Source organism: Schistocerca gregaria, chromosome 3 (genome assembly GCF_023897955.1).
Source record: "Schistocerca gregaria isolate iqSchGreg1 chromosome 3, iqSchGreg1.2, whole genome shotgun sequence".
Classification (NCBI taxonomy): Eukaryota; Metazoa; Arthropoda; class Insecta; order Orthoptera; family Acrididae; genus Schistocerca; species Schistocerca gregaria.
In genome coordinates, this window is record NC_064922.1 from 530760037 (window position 1) to 530780048 (window position 20012).

Here is a 20012-nt window from a genome sequence, read left to right on the forward strand (position 1 = left end):
GTGAGGCATTGGTGTCAGATGTTGTCTTTCAGCATCCCTAGAGATGTCTGTCGATCACGATACACTTGCGACTTCTGGTAACCCCAAAGCCAATAATCGTACGGACTGAGGTCTGGGGACCTGGGGGGCCAAGCATTACGAAAGTGGCAGCTGAGCACATGATGATCACCAAAAGATGCGTACAAGAGATCTTTCATAAGTCTAGCAATATGGGGTGGAGCGCCATCCTGCACAAACATCGTTCATTCCACCAGGTGTTTATCAGCCAGGCTGGGGATGATGCGATTCTGTAATATATCATTGTACCTCTCACCCATCACGGTAGCAGTTACAAAACCAGAACCACGCATTTCCTTGAAGAAAAAAGGCCCGATAACAGTAGATGTGGTAAATCCAACCCATACTGTGACTTTCTCGTTGTGCAATGGAGTTTCCACGACAGTTCTAGGAATTTCGGTAGCCCAAATTCTGCAGTTGTGGACATTGACAGATCCTTAGAGCATGAAATGAGCTTCGTCGGTCCACTACACATTACTCAACCAATCGTCATCTTCTGCCATCTTTTGAAACGCCCACATCACAAATACCCTCCACTTCATTATATCGCCAGGTAACAGTTAATGATGCCGATGGATTTGGTACGAATAGCATTGGAGGGGTATGCCTAAGTGCCAACCAAACAGTAGTGTATGGAATGCCGGTGAGATGTGCGACTGCACCAGCGCTGACTTTCCTGTGCATAGACGAACCCGCTACAGTCTCCATTTCTTCCTGAACTGTCTCAGCAGCATTACGCCTTGTGCCCGGTCCGCCACTACGAGGTCTATCGTCTAAACAACCCATGTCTTCGAAATCATTCTCGCCACAGCTGCATTTGTCAACAGACCTTTACCCTTTCAAATCACCTATGGCGATAGGTTCATAACGCTGAACTAGCACATTCCTCATTCTGAGAATACAGCTTCACTGAAAGCGCCTTTTCAGGTAACATCAACGTGCTGTGACTGCTGGTGCATCTGCTTCCCTCTCTCATTACAGCTCCTTTCATGCACGATTTTCATGTGCAGTCACTGATGTTTTGCTGTCCAGCACCATCTGTCAGACATTTTGTGAACTTTGTTTTGTTTTTGGTGCTAATAAAACCCCATGTCATTCCAAGCACGTGTGTCAATTTTTACCTCTCTATCTACATTATTCCGTGGTTTATTAAGTTTTCCAATTTATACTGACTTTTTGATCACACGGTAAATTGGATCACATTGTGCTTTCACTGTCATAGAAGTCATTCAGGTTAATTTGAATATTGTATTCAGACTTTAATCTATCAACTAATATTATCCTTTTTTTGTAAAAAAAAATATTTATTTACTGTTTATTTACCTATGTAGGTGATGTGTTGCTACACTTTAAAGTAGTAGAGAAAAGGTATCATGTTTTGAATATGCTTTTTAATAATTACTTATACATGGATTTGTTTAGAAGTTTTGAAAGCTCAAGCCTTGCAGTGGTATATATAATTCTCTTAATTTTTCATTCATCAGCCTTTTCTGTCTTACAGATTTTATCAACAAAACTTCTTAGTTTCTCAGTGTTTTGTAGCCCATCTAGCCTTTCTTTTACCTTCCCATTTTCAATGGCTATGAGGGATGGTATACTGCCGACCTAAAAGTGAAAGAAAAAGGTTAGAACTGCATTCTGCTTCAAACATGACTACCTCCATTTAAAAAAGAGAGAGAAAGCAGTATTACCTCATAGTCCATGGCAAGATCAGTGTTTTCATCAACATCCACTTTAGCAAGTAGTATTTTGCCCTTCTTCTCTGCTATAACTGATTCAATTCGTGGTGTAAGTTTTTCACAGGGTTTGCACCATCTAAACATACAAAATATGTTTGACATTGTAAATGACTTAATGATTTTATTGATGCTTTTGAAATAGACCAACATTTGGAATATTGCAATACCCATAAGAAATGTCCTAAATATAAAAGCTAGGAGACTGTGAAGCACAGCCTACCAGAAAGCTTGTAGGAAGATAGTATACACATATGTTATCTGACTGATACATCCTTTTATGTAACTAGATACGCTAACATCATTTTCAGTAAAAAGCTATCAAACAAAGTAAATACAATGAAACAAGTGCCACTGCCCTTTCCAATGGTGCAATATTAAATCGTAGTACATGAGTCAATATGAACTGGGTGGAATGGGGGGCTCCAGAAAATATTGTGGTCTGACTGTGACACTTTGGATCAGGCAGGGCCTGCTGCCTTTTCAGTGATGAATGTTCGGAACTAGCGGATACAAAAGGTGGCTACATACTGCATTGATGAACAGGTATTGAACCACATAGTGCAATCACAATACAGGAATATGTCTATCCTGTCCGCATGGCCACTATGGACCATACAACTCCGTTTAAAAAGTAGTAACTTTGCTGGCTGTGATGGTGTTTCAGTAGAATATTAAAATCTTGTGATAACTTGATAAGATTGCCCTTAAACTACCTTTGTAATAAATCATCTACAAAACTGAAGATAAGCAAACCACATCTAATGACAGAACTATATCCATCCACGCCATCTTCTCAAAAGTGTTAAAGAAAATGGCCTGTGACAAAATATTGACTAATGTAATTGCTAGTTGAACATGTTAACTGCGTCTGTTATCTTTCATAAAGGGTTCTCCACACAGAAAGGAATACAATACCTAACAAATGAAGTGCTATCCTATTGGTATATTACGTGACCTAGTCAAAGCCTTCGTACTGTACACAAAATTACACTTAGCAAATTCAAATGTTACATCAGTAATAGCATCGCTCTTGCACAGACTGGACCTTACCTCCGCAACAGAAAGCAGAAGATCTCATTAACAGACTGCCTTGACCATGAATATAACCTCAGGAGGGGGAACATAAAATGTGGAGTGCCACAGAGATTGGTACTATGCTTGCTCACATTTATAACCTACGTAAATGATTTTTCTATGACTTTAAAGGGTAGTTCAGAAACTGTAACATTTACTGCTGACATAAGCATACTAATCAAGGGTCCAAACTCATCCCTAGCAGACACTACTCAGATAATAGTTGACTAGGGCTATAAGCGGTACACAGCTATCAGTGATAATCTCACAAAGATTTCTATTATGCAGTTTCGGGCAAGCAATAATAACTTTTCACCACAGACATAAATGGTCATAATGATTGAAGTACAGATACATTCAAATGGAGTCAACACCTGGATAAACAAGAAACTCTGTCTAACACGTTATGCCTTTAGAAAAATCTTCCATTCATTATTGTGTGTGTGTAAGCAGTGGGGGGGATCAGCAAGAAAACATCTCGTAGAGGTTTGATATTGTGTATAACGTTTGTTGGAGATCACTATCTGCTTTTGTTTTCAAATATTATGTGAATAAGGCCTCACTATTTGTATATTTTGAGCTATTACAATTTTTCACCCTCCACCCTTTGACAGAGAGATGGGTCCTACCTCCCCAGTGGTTTGTTCTAGACAGTAAGTGATTTAGAAGAAGTGGTTTAGGAGAAGATGTTGAACATACATTCGTGCATCCACTTCTATAATATGTATGGATACCGTATACAGATGTTTCGACAATGTCTTTATCTCATTTTAATGTATGCCTTGAATCATTCCACATCCCTGAAGGTACTCCTCCATGATGTGATCAATGGAACATTATAAATGCATGAATTCACTGTCTTAGATCTATGTCTGAGCAATGAAATGTGTGAATCTGTCAATGTTAACAGTTCACTGCAGACTGGACTGGTGGTACACGTTTCATTGTGTTGGTATCCATTGTCCAGAAATCACAAATGCTTCTGAATGCTATAGGCAGATGAATGCCTTCCCTATGAGAAGAGGCAAAAATTGTGTTTGTGGAGTCTAACTTCATTATGTCTTAATGTGAACACACAACATTCTGACACTACCATTGGTAACTGTAATCAGGGGTCTGCTTTGTCAAGTTGGCATAACGAATAAATGTCAAGTGGGTGTCATTCTGCTGCACCCTGCCCTGCCAGACAGACATGCCCATTAGCAGTTTGAAGGAAGCCAAAATATGTACTGGATATAGACTAGTAGAGACCTGTACTTAAAGTCATTTGATGTAGAATATTTCTTCATTCACTGCAAAAAAAAAAAAAAAAAAAAAAAAAAAAAAAAAAAAAAAAAAAACCATGAGTCACATTCTCTCTTCCCATTTTAGGTCCATGGTAGGCTCCTGAGTACTACTTCAGGAAGGCTTTCTGCTGCTATGAACAAAACAAAATATCTGTGCTCAATAATTTAAGAAAATACACAAATCTGTAAGCATGCATAGTTCACAAATTTTTGGTTGACCTCGGGCAATTCTCCTGCTCCCACTTCACATTAAGCTGTGATTTATGAAACTATCTGTGAATGTTTTGCCAAAAGACAGTGATTGTGTTTATATGTTGTTGTTGTTGTTGTTGTTGTGGTCTTCAGTCCTGAGACTGGTTTGATGCTGCTCTCCATGCTACTCTATCCTGTGCAAGCTTCTTCATCTCCCAGTACTTACTGCAACCCACATCCTTCTGAATCAGCTTAGTGCATTCATCTCTTGGTCTCCCTCTATGATTTTTACCCTCCACACTGCCCTCCAATGATAAATTTGTGATCCCTTGATGCCTCAGGACATGTCCTACCAACTGATCCCTACTTCTAGTCAAGTTGTGCCATAAACTTCTCTTTTCCCCAATCCTATTCAATACCTCCTCATTAGTTATGTGATCTACCCACCTAATCTCCAGCATTCTTCTGTAGCACCACATTTTGAAAGCTTCTATTCTCTTCTTGTCCAAACTATTTATCATCCATGTTACACTTCCATACATGGCTACACTCCATACAAATACATTCACAAATGACTTCCTGAGACTTAAGTCAATACTCGTTGTTAACAAATTTCTCTTCTTCAGAAATGCTTTCCTTGCCATTGCTAGTCTACATTTTATATCCTCTCTATGTCGACCATCATCAGTTATTTTACTCCCCAAATAGCAAAACTACTTTACTACTTTAAATATCTCATTACCTAATCTAATTCCCTCAGCATCACCCAACTTAATTCGACTACATTCCATTATTGTCGTTTTGCTATTGTTGATGTTAATGTTACACCTTCCTTTCAAGACACTGTCCATTCCGTTCAACTGCTCTTTCAAGTCCTTTGCTGTCCCTGACAGAATTACAATGTCATCGGAAAATATCATTGATATCATTTCTTCCTGAATTTTGATAGCACTCTTGCACCTTCCTTTGATTGTGACCACTGCTTCTACAATGTACAGATTGAATAGTAGGGGCAAAAGACTGTACCCCTGTCATTTCTCCAAAAGTCTTTTCAATTTTCCTGTAGGCAGTATCTATCTTACCCCTCATGAGATATGCCTCTACATCCTTACATTTGTCCTCTAGCCATTCCTGCTTAGCCATTTTGCAGTTCCTGTCGATCTCATTTTTGAGACATTTGTATTCCTTTCTGCCTGCTTAATTTACTACATTTTTATATTTTCTCCTTTCATCAATTAAATTCAATATTTCCTTTGTTACACAAGGATTTCTACTAGCCCTCGTCTTTTTACCTACTTGATCCTCTGCTGCCTTCACTACTTCATCCCTCAAAGCAACCCATTTTTGTTCTACTGTATTTCTTTCTCCCATTCCTGACTATCGTTCCCTAATGCCCTCTCTGAAACTCTCTACAATATCTTGTTCTTTAAGTTTACACAGGTCCCATCTCCTGAAATTTCCACCTTTTAGCTGTTTCTTCAGTTTTAATCTACAGTTCATAACCAATAGATTGTGGTCAGAGTCCACATCTGCCCCTGGAAATGTCTTACAATTTAAAACCTGGTTCCTAAATCTCTGTTGTACCATTATATAATCTATCTGAAACCTTTTAGTATCTCCAGGGTTCTTCCATGTATACAACATTTTTTCATGATTATTGAACCAAGTGTTAGCTATGATTAAGTTATGCTCTGTGCAAAATTCTACCAGGCAGCTTTGTCTTTCTTTTCTTAACCCCATTCCATATTCACCTACTACATTTCCTTCTCTTCCTTTTCCTACTATAAAATTCCAGTCACTCAAGACCTTTAAATTTTCGTTTCGCTTCACTATCTGAATAATTCCTTTTACCTCATCATACATTTCATCAATCTCATCATCTGCAAAGCTAGTTGGCATATAAACTTGTACTACTGTGGTAGGCATGTGCTTCGTGTCTATCTTGGCCACAATAATGTATTCACTCTGCTGTCTGTAGGTGCTTGCCCGCACTCCTATTTTTTTATTCATTATTAAACATACTCCTGCATTACCCATATTTGATTTTGTATTTATAACCATGTATTCACCTGACCAAAAGTCTTGTTCATCCTGCCACCGAACTTCACTAATTCCTACTATATATAACTTTGACCTATCCATTTCCTTTTTTTAATTTTCTAACCTACCTCCCCAGTTAAGGGATCTGACTTTCCACGCTCCGATCCATAGAACACCAGTTTTCTTTCTCCTGATAACGACATCCTCATGAGTAGACCCTGCCTCAAGATCCAAATGGGGGACTATTTTACCTTGTGAATATTAACTGCCTTCATTATTTTACCTCTCAGAGCTACCTATTTGTCTTCTACTGTCTTCCTTTCTCTTGTGTCAATCAGACATTGCTTATTGCATCTTTATGCAGGTCCCATGTCTTTAAGTTTTTACTTTTTTCAATTTCTTCAGTTTTAATCAACAGTTCATAACCAACGAATTATGGTTAGAGTCTACATCTGCCCAGAATGGAAAAGTCTTACAATTTAAATCTGGTTCCAAAATCTCCATCTGAGTGGACCTTCCAGTGTCTCCAAGTCTCTTCCATGTATACACTCTTCCTTCATTATTCTTGAACCAAGTGTTAGCGATGATTAAATTATGCTCCATGCCAGATTTTACTAGATAGCTTCCTCTTTTAGTCCTTTCAGTTAGTCCATATTCCGCTACTATTTTTTCTCCTCTTCATACTCTTTAATTCCAATCACCCATCACAATTAAGTTTTCCTCTTCTTTAACTATGAGAATAATTTCTTTCATCACATCATACATTCTTTCAATCTCTTCCCATCTGTGTAGCTAATTGGCATGTAAAGCTGTACTATTGTGATAGCTGTTGACTTTGTGTCTGTCTTGGTTACAATTCAGATGCTGCTCATAGAAGCTTACCCACATTTATATTTTCTGATTTATTATTATACCTATTGCTGCATTAGTTCTATTTGATTTTATAAATATACCCTATTCTCACATGACCAGAAGTCCTATTCATCTTGCCACGCAAGTAGCATTCCATGCTCCAACTCGTGGAATGCCAGTTTTGTTTTACCTGATGATGACATCGGCCTGAGTAGTCTCTGCCCAGAGATCCAAATAGGGGACTATCTTATTACCTCCAGAATATTTTACCCTCAAGTGGATGCCATATGAAATATTTTAGCCAAGAATGTGCCATCATCATTTAATGATAAAGTGGAGCTTCATGTCCTCAGGGAAAGTAACAGCAAAAGTTAGCCCTTGCTTTCAGCTGTTCACTGCAGCAGCAGCAGCAGCAGCAGCAGCAGCAGCACAACAAGGCCACACTGGCTGATGTTGCAAAGTCAGTTATCCAGTCTGACATTTAAAGGTAGCAGAAATAACATACAGGGAGTGAAAAGTACAAAAACAAGACAGTAGTTATTAGAGCTGAAGGACATAAAAGGGGAGCAGTAGTGGAGAAGGAAGTTAGACAGGGCTGTAACCTATGCCAAACATTATTCAATTTGCAAACTGAGCAAGCAGTTAATGGAACCAATGAGAATTTTGAAAAAGGAAGTAAAGTTCAAGGATAAGAAATTAAAACTTTTGAGGTGCAAAGATGACATTGTAAGACCAGTGGAACAACATGGATAGTGCATTGACAAGACATTATAAATGAATGACATAAAAGCAAAACAAGGATAATGGAATGAAGTAATTTAGGTGGTGCTGAGGGAATTAGGTTAGCAAATGAAACGCTAAAGGTAATAGATGTGTTTAGCTATTTAGGCAACAGAGTAACACGATGGCCAAAGGAGAGAGGATGTAAAATGCAGACTGATAAAGGCAAGAAAAATGCTTCTAAAAAAAGACACATTTGTTAACAATGATTATATGAGAGTTGTTCAATAAATAATACCCCACAATTTTTTCCTCAGTACACATTCATACCTGAGAGTTAGAATTTGATGGCAATATCAGTCAACTTTTCTTTTACATGTACAGTCTTTTTTACACAGTCTCCAACACATTTTACAAAGAGGTGACACAGTGGTTAGCACACTGGACATCCGTTTGGTAGTTTCAGATCTATGTCCAGCCATCCATATTTAGGTTTTCGTGATTTACCTAAATTGCTCCATGCAGATGCTGCTAACATGTGTTCTGTCACAGTACCCACAGCAGCTTGTATCCTAGCCTTCAGTTTGTCGACATCAGAAATTGGTGTGATGAAGACTCTGTCCCAGAAAAAGAGTCAAGGGGAGTAATGTCTGGGGAGAGTGGGTTGGCCAGGGTGTTGGATCGTTCCTTCCAATCTGCTGATCTGGACATTACTCCAGATGAAGTCCAAGACTGCCAAGTTTAGGGTACAGGGTGGATGAGGCAGTGATGACCATCCCAATTTGGCAGCGTTTCCCTGAGTTCTGAAACTTTTGAGTGGGCATGCATTTGTGTATTAGAGTAAAATTTTGTTTGGACTCTTGTGAGACCAACAATATCGCAAACTGTTCTGGAGTTTGTTCAGTCCCTACACAAATGCCTTTGAAGAAACAGTTGACCCTTTTGGCCAACACATCCATGAGAAGTACTATTCCCAAAGACAGTCACCATGACTTTGCCAGCAGAGAGAGCTGCCTCCAATTTCTTCCTTTCTGGTGGTTGTGGGGTTCTCTAGACTGTGTGTGTGTGTGTGTGTGCATGTGTGTGTGTGTGTGTGTGTGTGCATGTGTGTGTGTGTGTGTGTTAAACAACTTTTGTAAATTTTATAGAAAGTTGTTTCTGCAGATATTTGTCTGGATTATAGCCTTGTGTACAAGTGAAAAGTGGACAATAAATAGTTCCAACAAAAAATGAATGGAAATTTTTGAATATGATGTAACAGGAGAAAGCTGATGATTAAATGTGGAGATTGGATAACTAACGAGGAGGCACAGCACTGAACTGGGTAGAAAATAAATTTATGGGACAGTTTGATTAAACAAAGGAATTGGTTGATAGGACACAAACTGAAACATCAGGGTACAGTTAATTTGGTAAAGGAGGCAATGTGAGTGGTAAAAATTAAAAAGGGAGACCAAGGCTTGACTACAGTAAGTAAATTCAAATGGATGTAGGTTGTTGCAGTGATTCAGAGATGAAGAGGCTTGCACGGTTTACATTAACATAGAAGACTGCAGCAAACCAGTCTTGAGACTGAAGAGGATGACGATGACGACAATGATGTTTCTAGACCTTAAAGCTTCTAATTCGGAACCACACTACGTAAATAAATTCTTCTGCACAAGATAAATAACAAACAGGTTTGTGAATGGAGTCAGAGTCTCTTGTAGTGTGTACCACTGGAGTTTCTTAAGTGTCTCAGTAAAGCTCTCACTCTTACCCCACTACCTAGTGACAAATATTACACTCCTCTTTGAATATTCTCTCTCTCTCTCTCTCTCTCTCTCTCTCTCTCTCTCTCTCTCTCTATCTCTCTCTCATATTAATACAAAATAAGTATCCCAGACTGATGACCAATCGGTAGCGATTCATGCAAAATTTTACCAATCTGTAGATTGTAAGTGGACTATAGCTTCTTGGCTTACGAGGGCAGTAATCCTAACTCAGTTGAATATGTTAATTTTATGTATATACATTGAACTGTTTAAATAGATTTAAATTTTATAATTAAAAGTTTAAACTGTGAGAAATGAAATAAAATGAAAATAAAATAAAGTATAGTAGCAATTTTCACAGTAAATGCTGCTTTAGCCATGTTTAAAATTTTGGTATAGTAGTAATGCGAATCGAACCTGAGATGACGAATTACCACTCAGCGCACTTGACCATTCTCCCACGTTGCCAAAAATACCTCATACTCTACACTTGCGTCGTACATTACATGCAAATAAAAATTTTTTTTTTTAAATATTGCTGACCTGATGTTGCAAGAAACAGCACTCATAGTGCCGAAAAGGATCATGTCACAGCAGAGCATGTGCAGTTGAAAATAGACATCTGCATCTCTTCTATAAGTTGAACGTAGTGTGGATGACTGTCATTTCAGTACTTCACACTGGTTTCTAGTGTCATGGAGAGAGTGCAACAAAATATGCTTTCATCCGTTTTATTTGCATTGGGAGAGAAATGGTGTAATTTTAGTGCCATTTCTGGCTCACATTCAAAGAGAATGTCGTAATTTTAGTGCAAATTTACAGTGTACCGTAGCAGATGATAAATGGCCACCACTGTGAGCAATACTCAAGAATCAGTACTACAGGTGTTTTATAAATCACTTATTCGTGGATAAATTGCATTTCCTTGGCATTATCCCATTGAATCGAAGCCTGGCATCTGATTTTCCTATTATTTGTTTTATGTGATCATTTCACCTAAGGTTGCTCTAGATGGTTTATCCTAGACATCTTTATGGATTTTACTGTTTCCAGAGGTTTATCACCAAAAGCTTAATCAAACACCTGTGGGTCTCATTGCCTCTTTGTGTGCAGTATATTACATTTATTTAACCTCAGTGACAACCACCAGTCCTGCTACCAGTTACCACTCCTCTGCAGTTCTTCTTGAATTTCACTACAGTCTCCTGGCACGCAACTTTCCTATTGAAAATAGGATCATCTCTGAACAGCCATATGGAGCAACAAATGCTATCCACTAGAACACTTGCATATGCTGTGAACAAGGTCCCTGTCACTTTTCCTTAGGGTACTCCCCAAATTACCTTTACATCTGTCAATTACTTCTCCCACTAATAATTGTGTGGTGAGGAAATCTTGAATCCAGGAACAAATCTTGTTCAATATTCATTAAACTCATAGTTAGTTCAGTAAACATCAGTGTGGAATTGTATCAAATACCTTCTGGAGGTCAAGGAGTGGGACATCGATCTGGGCGCCTTTGTGGCACTATGGATTTCACATATATTTGCATGAACTGTATTTCACAAGATCTCTGCTTATGGAATCCATGTTAATTTTAATACAGCACATTTTCATTCGTCCAATATGTTGTAATTAGCAGAAAGCATATTGAATAATTTTACATTTGATTGATGTTAGCAGTATAAGCCTATAATTTCGTGCATCTGTCTGATGACCATTCTTGAAACTGGAAACAACCTGTGCTTTTTTTCCAATAGCTTGATATTCTTTATCAATCCAAAAATCCCGGATAAATGTATAATCCCTGTAGAGTCTTACAGGTATCTCAAACAGTCCAGAGTCATTTTTGCTATTGAGGGATTTCAGTTGATTTTCTATTCTACGATTGCTTCTCAATATCTGCCATTTCAATATTCAAACACTTGGTGAATGGAGGAAATGTATTAAGATTTTTCACAGCGAAACAATTTTGGAAGTCTGAATTCAGTATTTTGGCCTCTCTGTCATCTTTGGTTTTGGTGCCAGTGTGGTCACTGAGTGAATGAATATATGTTTTGATATAATTACTGGCTATGCATGATGAAAAATTATTAGGAGTTTTGGTCATATTAGAAGATATTTTACTTTTGAATCCCTTGCACACTTCTCACATTAACTTTCTTCACCCATTTTGCTTCATTTAGCTCTGTTTGGCTATTAGAGTTTGACTGCCCTTAAATATGAATGAAGATTGATAAGAATATAACTGATTTATTCACCTCTGAACATTTTCCATGTAACTGGTGTCATCAAAGTTTACATTCAACTATAATTACAGATATACCGTACTTTATGTTAATAAATTGGACTTTATAATTACATTAGCATATTTACAATAATTAATTAATTGTTACAGTAATAAATTACACTTTCACACTACACTTTTACACATTAGACCTACATCCATATTAAATACTAATGTGTTTTAACATTGTGTTAGTACAATATTGCATTTTATTATTTTAAACAGCTTATCAACATAAAAAACAAACCTTTTGTCATGAAATTCTTATGCAGTTTACCATTCTTTACTTTTAACTCATTTTTCAATCCTTTTTTTTCCCTTCCATATGCACTATATCAGCACTTTACTGGAGTTTGTTAAAAATGTGATGCCAAGATGTTTATAATTGCTGTGGCTCTTCCGGTAGTCCAGTGTAAGGCATGCCAGTTGCATGTGCCTTCCTTGTGCTATTCTGATGTTCACAGAAGTTAAGATTAAACTGTTTTATATTTTCCTTAGTACAGACCAGGCAACTATAAATAAGTAAACTCAGTACTATCATGATATTAAGTTCCCTAAAATAATTTCTGTAAGATCCTTGTGGTGCAAGTTTCACAATACATCTAACTGCTGCTTCTGCCATTTAAATGTTATGGACAGAGGTCTGTGGACTATGGCTGTTCAGTTAACTAAATGTGATGAGCAGAATGCTGTGTCTTTCAGATGTATTCACCTACATTAGAGAAGTCTGTTGTTTTTCACTTACTGTTTATTACGTACAGTAGGATCTTTCCCTTTCTATCTTGCCTCACTAAACTTCTTGTGGTTTGTCAGACACAAGAACTGCATCTCATTTATTGCCACTAGCAAGTACCATCATCCTACAAATGGGCTGCTTTACTGGGCTGGAATGTTCCCTGCAGGTGGTCAGGATGCAAGCCCATCCACATGGGAAAGGAACTGAAAAGTATGTAGCATTAAACATAGTTGTGATTTTCTATAGTTTACTGCCATTTTGGAGATACCTATTTTTCATGCTGCTTTATTCTTTGAAAGTTACCAGAGAAATTTGGAATTATATATATGGTATGTAAAAATATAAACAGCTTTACTAAAATGTTTTTGTCTCAAGAGCTCATCACAGTTCACTCAGTGACTGGGACCCCATGACCCTACCCTCATCCTTGGATCTGCACATGCTCCAAAGCATTTTACAGTGGTTTACAAAACATAGATGTAGTTCTGCTCCCTTAATGGTTACAGTACCAGGTGTAAAGAGTTAGAAGTTTGCTTAAGATGGAAAAAGATATCCGGTCATGTTTCACCAGCCTGACCTTAAAGTTTCACTATATGGAAACAAAGGGTTTTTAGCAGTCAGACAGACACACAGGCAAACAACAAATTGATCCTATAAGGGTTCTGTTTCCACTGACTGGAATCTTGAAGAAAAAAAAAAGGTAATTCATTTTGAAACTTCCTGGCAGGTTAAAACTTTACAAGCACTTGAACCCAGGTCCTTTGCCTTTTGCAGGCAAGTGTTCTACCAACCTCATTTGATTCAATATTGTTTGTTGCATTTGACACCTGTTCAAGTCCATCACTGATGTGTTCACTCAGTTTTTTTTTACTTCAGAGGGCACCTAACTCTATGACTGAACAAGCTGAGCTACTGTGCTGGCACTAATCTTCTCTGCATCATTCCAATTTTAGTATATGTACTGCTGAAGTGAGTGCAACAACCCACCATCAAGCTTTACTTCCACCAGTACCTCATCTTATATCTTACAAACTTCACAGAAGTTCTGCATACCTTTTACGTCTAGTATCTCTGGAAGAAAGGGTGTTGCAAGACTTGGTTTAGTAAGATATGCAGGACATCTTCTCTGAAGTTTGGAAGCTAAGAGATAAGGTACTGGTGGAAGGAAAGCTGTGAGGGCAGGTCATATGTGGTACTTGGATAGCTTTGTTGATAGAGCCCTTGTCTGTAAAAGCTCCCAGGTTTGAGTCCTGCCTTGGCACAGAGTTTAATCTGCCAAGAAGTTTCAGATCAGTGCACATACTGCTGCACCATGGAAATTCGTTCTGGATAATGCATCCTGCTTGAATACCATTTATCTTATTAAACTATTGTGCCATGCCACCAATAGTAGTAAACTGCAATATGGAATGGTACAATAATTTACTATCAGCATCCCAAGCAACCAGTTTCATCTACTTGGATGTTATTGAAATGTTAATGACAGTGTCACAATATCTGATCCTTCCATGCTTTTCTGTATTTTATAGATACATTGCAACTGAATATGTTGACTGGGGCACAGTGAAGTGCTGTTACAACTGCTTTAATAGTTTTGTTAATATTAGCACATTACATAGTTGCTTAAGAACAAATAATGTGTTACTAATAATTGTCCCATGAGCAAATATCACAGTTCACTCAGTGCAGTTATGGGCTATTCTCTACATCCATACGTATAGACAGTGGTATATTTGTAACTCACATCATTAATTCCAGTTCAGGTGTAGCACGTATAATCCTTGTGCACTGGCCTACATTTAGTTCATTGCTTACTCATTATACTTTCTTCCAATATTATGGATTCATTATCAAAACTTTAGTGTGGAAGTTATTCAACACACTGTTAGGCCACAATATCAGTTTTCCAAAGCCACTGAGTGGCACGCAACTGTCTCTGATTACTATACTCAAAACTAGTTCATAAAAAAATATATAGGGCCTACTGTAGAACATTCAAAAGTTTGTGTTTTTCATTTCTAAATATGAAAATGCACTATCAGCTAACAATGGGAGAACTGATTTTACAAAAGGAAAATCATAAAAGTCACCTTACTACAAGCATTATACACTTTGGTTGTAAATAAAGGGGGAAAATGGTGTGTATCAGTTTCAGTAATATTATAAATAAAGACAGACACAGAATAAAAGCTGAGTTAGGGAACTATGCTGTTGCTCAAGCTCCATACACAAAATTTTTAGGCATATGCGTGTGCACTTGAGATGAGAGAAATATCTACGAGTTTTGAAAAGTAAGTAAATGCTGCTATGTGCTAAGAATGCTTCAGGAGTGTTGCAGTACTGAGTATTTAGTGGAAACAATCTTGAATGTTTTAGAGACTCTTGATATTCCCAAAAAGGATTACAGAGGACAAAACTATGACAATGTTTCAAATGTGCTGGGGAAGTATACTGGTCTAAAAGCAAGAATCAAAGAAAAAATGTGAATCTGCCACCTTTGTACCACGTGCGGGACATTCACTAAACTTGTTAGGTGTCCAAGCTGCTGGGTGTGTATCAGAGGCAACAAAGTTTTTTGAAATGATTCAGAAAGGGTACAACTTTTTGTTGAGCTCTACCCACTGATGGAATATATTGACAGAGATTTAGGTTCAAAAAAAGTTGTTAAAAGTCTTTCACAAGCCAGGTAGTCAGCCCAAGCTGATGCAGTAATGCCTTGCATGAAGGTCATCAACAAATTATAAAAACTTTGATGCCCATCGCAGAAGATATTGAGCAGGGAAGAGAAACTAGAGACGAAGCCCTTAGCCTGTCCACAAAAATGGGAAAGTTATAATTTATTATACTAACAGAAATTTGGAGCTCTATATTGGAAAGAATTGACAAAACAAGTAATTACCTTCAGAAAGAAACAATTATTACAATGCACGTTGAAACTAACTTGTTCACTTCAGTTGATGACTTTTATCATTAATGTCAGGGATAAATTTGATGACTTCAAATCATTTGCTAAAGAAATAAATCTGTAATCTGGTTACAAGGACCTATCTCAAAAAACAAAACGTAGGAACTCACACCAGAGGTTTATTTTATTTTATTTTATTTTATTTTATTTTATTTTATTTTATTTATTTATTTATTTATTTTTTGGTGGCTCTGCATCATCAGTCCAACTAAATCGAAAAGAGAAATTCAAAATAGAAACCTTTCTTCCCATAATTGGATAATTGATACCCTGATCATTCATCTAAACCAGCGATTACGTTTGTATGAGAACACTAGTCAACATTTTGGTTTATTTTATCGCTTGAAAACTCTGAATTCTGAAGAGCTGAAACAAAGTTGCAAAGAATTTGCTGAAATTTATTATGAAAACTCTGATGAGCAATAATTGGAAACAGAATGTTTGCATGTATCAGAATATTTGAAAATTGTTTATAGTAAAAATGGGGAAACTAATAGTATATCGGAAATATATCACTTTCGAAAGAAAACAAAATTGAAGACACATTTCCATATGTAGAAATCACAATTAAAATCTTTTAAAGCATGATGGTAACCAACTGCATTGCAGAACGCTCCTTCTCCAAATTGAAAGGAATAAATAATGAATTAAGTAGTACAATGCTTCAAGAGAGATTAACCAGTTTATTGCTGATGTCCATAGAGTATGATATGTTCAAAAACATAGATTTTGAAGAAGTGATTATTTATTTTGCTCTTGTCAAATCTAGAAGGGTACTCTTCAATAAAAATAGATTTTTAAGCATTAACCAGTGAATGCTAAAAGAGTTACTTTTGTGGATTCTATTATATTATCTATTCTTTTAATGTGACTGTAAACAAATAAAAATATATCTAGAACCTTACTGATCTACTTTCCTGAACAATTAAAGAACTCAGTAGTCAAGCCGCTTTATAAAAAGAGAAAAAAGGATAATGTAGACAATTTTAGACCTGTTTCTATGCCACCAGTGTTTGATAAAGTTATGGAAAGAGGATAATTGATCATTTTATATCACATGATTTGATTTGCTATCAAACGCATAGTTCAGCTTTAGAAGTCATTTAACAACTGAAAATGCTATATTCTCTTTTCTTTGTGAGGTTCTGGATGTGTTAAACAAAAGGTTTCGAATGCTGGGCATATTTTTTGATTTAACTGAGGCGTTTGATTGTGTTGATCACAAAATATTACTACAGAAATTGGACCGCTGTGGAATATGGGGTGTAGCTCACGATTGGTTCACCTCTTACTTTAGCAACAGACAGCAAAAGTTCATTATTCATAATGTTGAGAATGGCTGTGATGTGAGGTCTGAGTAGGGTACAGTAAAGGGGGGACGGGGGGGGGGGGGATGCCTCAAGGGTCAGTGTTGGGACCACTCCTGTTCTTTATTTATATAAATGATATGCCCTCTAGTATTATGGTAACGCTAAAATATTTCTGTTCACTGATGACACTAGCGTGGTAGTAAAGGATGTTGTGTACAATACTGGCACGGTTTCAAATAGAGAAGTTCATGACCTAAGTTTATTGCTTGTAGATAATAAGCCAACGTTAAATCACAGTAAAACTCAGTTTTAATTTCACACAACGGACATATGGTTAGTGAAGCCGAACAGTTCTAATTTCTAGGTGTTAAGATAAATAGTAAACTCTCATGGTAAGCCCACATTCGGGATCTTGTTCAAAGACTTAATGGTGTCATTTTTACTACTCTAACAGAATCTAAAATGAGTGATTGTTCGACATGAAAATTAGTCCAGTTTGCTTATTTTTATTCGCTTATGTCGTATGGTATTATATTTTGGGGTAATTCTTCCCATTCTAAAAGGATATTTTTGGTTCGGAAATGGGCGATTTGGGCAATAAGTGGTGTAAGTTCACGAACCTCTAGTCGACCCCTGTTCACGTTCTGGGTAGTTTGACATTGGCCTCTCAATGTATATATTCCTTGCTGTCATTTCTTGTTAACAATATTAACTTATTCCCAAGAATAAGCAGCTTTCACCCAGTTTATACTCAGCAGAAATCAAACTTGCACTTGGATCAGACCTCGTTAACTCTTGTGCAGAAAGGTGTGCAGTATACTGCTGCATCCATTTTCAGTAAGCTACCGCACAAATTACAAAATCTTAGCTGCAATCCACACGCTTTCAAATCCTAACCGAAGAGTTTCCTCATGGGTCAGAAGGTTACCATCTGGTTGCGAGTTGGCGAAGCCCACTAATGTGGTACAAAAAACGTGGTTGTGGTGAAAGAGTGATCTGTAGCTTTGTCCGAGATCAAAGTTAGATTGAAGATAACAGTTTGGTTGTTCGTTGTAGAAGCTAAGGAATTGGTACTAAAAAGGCCTGATTGTGTTGACAGACTCATCTGTACCTTACCTCGTTTGAAAAAAATCGGCAGTAACCTCACATTAAAGACGCCATATTATTTTTCTTATGCCATTGGTCAAAGCTGACGAAATAAATCAAACATACCTCTGTATCCCAAATGCGAAAGCAAAAAACCTTGTAGTGGTGACAGACTGATCTGTAACTTAGGCCGAGATCTATGTTAGGTTGGTAAGTGACAGTTTGGTTGAGAGCTGGCGAAGCCATCGAATGTGAAAGCAGAAAACCTTATTGTGGTGACACAGAGCTCAGCCCATCCTAAAAAACCGCCACTGATATCACGTTATAGTCGGCATGTTGTTTATGAAGTTTGCCTCGTGTTTCCAACGTCACTGGTCAAAGCTGACGACTAGTATCGAATATTCCTAATTTTTAAATAATGGAAGGGACTAGTACTGTACATGCAAACTAAGTCGACACTCTGCACAATGGCTTATGTGAGCGACCGTGAAGGAATTTCCCACTTACAGTCTCTTCCATCTACCACAGCACCGAATGTCATCTTAGTTTGCGCGAATATTACTTGGGCCCAAATCTTCGCCTTTGCAGAGCAGCTTTCTAATTCATCCTGTTATTTTAGAGTCAGATGCCCTTTTGCGTGCAAGGTAGAATTTCATGGCCAAGGTCTACAGATTATTTTCACCCATGCTGATTTCTCTCTGTAGCGAAGTGTACACTACAAACTTCCTGGTACTGGAACTTAGCGTCGGAGTGAGCCTCTAATTTGGACCTGCGCTTTCTGTGGGCGCTGTCTATGGCCCAGATCTCCACTACAGATCGAAAGACTCATCTTGAAATAAAATCATAAAATTGCGTCTATACATCGGTAGCGAATTTCTCCAGTGCGCCCGATTTTCCAATACTGGTATTAGATAATACAGGTTGTTCACTGGACAGTCAGCGCTGAAGCAGCACACTGATTACTGTGTAATATACATGAATGCCATATTTTCATTTTTTTTCCTTGATCACGTTCTATTACAGGATGCTCGTATATCTTTATACCGAATGCAAGAAGGAAAAGGATATGGTGTAACAATGAACATTAATGTGTTGATAATTATAAATAGCCTGCCGGACGCTGCAGAAGTATTTAAATAAATCACGCATGGTTCGTACCGGTATCATAAACATGATTTTAAATTGCTAAATGAAAATATTGACAGTACATGGAAAAATCACTTACAGTATCTCGTTTTGCAGGGCTGCAAAATAATCATCTAGAAATTATTTCGTACTTACGTTGCACAGAAATCCACAATAACTGGTTGTTTGCTGTTCTTCACCTTTTCATTGAATTCCGTGAGATTTTTGACGGTGAAGCTTACCGATCGTTTAATAGTTTCTTGGGTAGCTGCCTGAGAGTGCTTATGGACCTCTCTCAGAAGTGAACAACATTTCGAAAAGAAAGGGCGAGACATAGTGACTTATCGTGGAGTACTGTTGTTAATAATTCTTTTATGACGACGTTACACTTGAAAATTTCGATGACAAATGACTGTCGCTCAGAAAAGTTCGGGTCATTTGTTTCTTGTACCAGGCGGTTCTCATGGTTCCTGTTTAGGTTTTATGTTGTCTTTGATTCGGAGCGTCTGCGTCATAGACTTACTGTCTGCGTCGCCTAGTAGTGCGAACGCAGCTTTGCAGTTTCCACGGAGTTATACGATCAATGGCACGAGAATGGACGAAGATGTTATAATTATGAAGGCCCCTTGAACGAATGTTATACTGCTGACAATGACAGCAGCAATATCGCCTAACCATCGGTCACTCTCTTCGACATACCCACACACGATTGTTTTGCAAAGTAATTTCAATCAGTGTTCCAAGTGACACTGTTTCGTGAAATTGTGCTATGGCAAAGAACTGCTGTGT

At 37.6% G+C, this 20012-nt stretch overlaps 1 protein-coding gene across 1 annotated transcript; it reads right to left on the bottom strand.

Annotated features, from left to right (window-relative positions):
- Window positions 1–1428: 1428 nt before the first annotated feature.
- LOC126355086 (thioredoxin, mitochondrial-like) lies at window positions 1429–19638 on the bottom strand. The gene is made up of 3 exons (XM_050005277.1): window positions 19380–19638; window positions 1749–1872; window positions 1429–1662 (listed from the first exon to the last, which is right to left on the bottom strand). Exons 1-3 carry the CDS (start codon window positions 19556–19558, stop codon window positions 1531–1533), a joined length of 435 nt encoding a protein of 144 aa, XP_049861234.1. The 5' UTR covers window positions 19559–19638; the 3' UTR covers window positions 1429–1530.
- Window positions 19639–20012: the final 374 nt, after the last annotated feature.

Excerpts from the sequence above, each read along its gene's own strand:
- LOC126355086 (XM_050005277.1), bottom strand. The coding sequence starts at position 19,558 with ATGTCTCGCCCTTTCTTTTCGAAATGTTGTTCACTTCTGAGAGAGGTC. Across the intron at positions 1,873-19,379 it reads ATTGTGGATTTCTGTGCAAC|ATGGTGCAAACCCTGTGAAA; the intron begins GTAAGTACGAAA and ends TTGTATGTTTAG. Across the intron at positions 1,663-1,748 it reads ATCTTGCCATGGACTATGAG|GTCGGCAGTATACCATCCCT; the intron begins GTAATACTGCTT and ends TTTCACTTTTAG.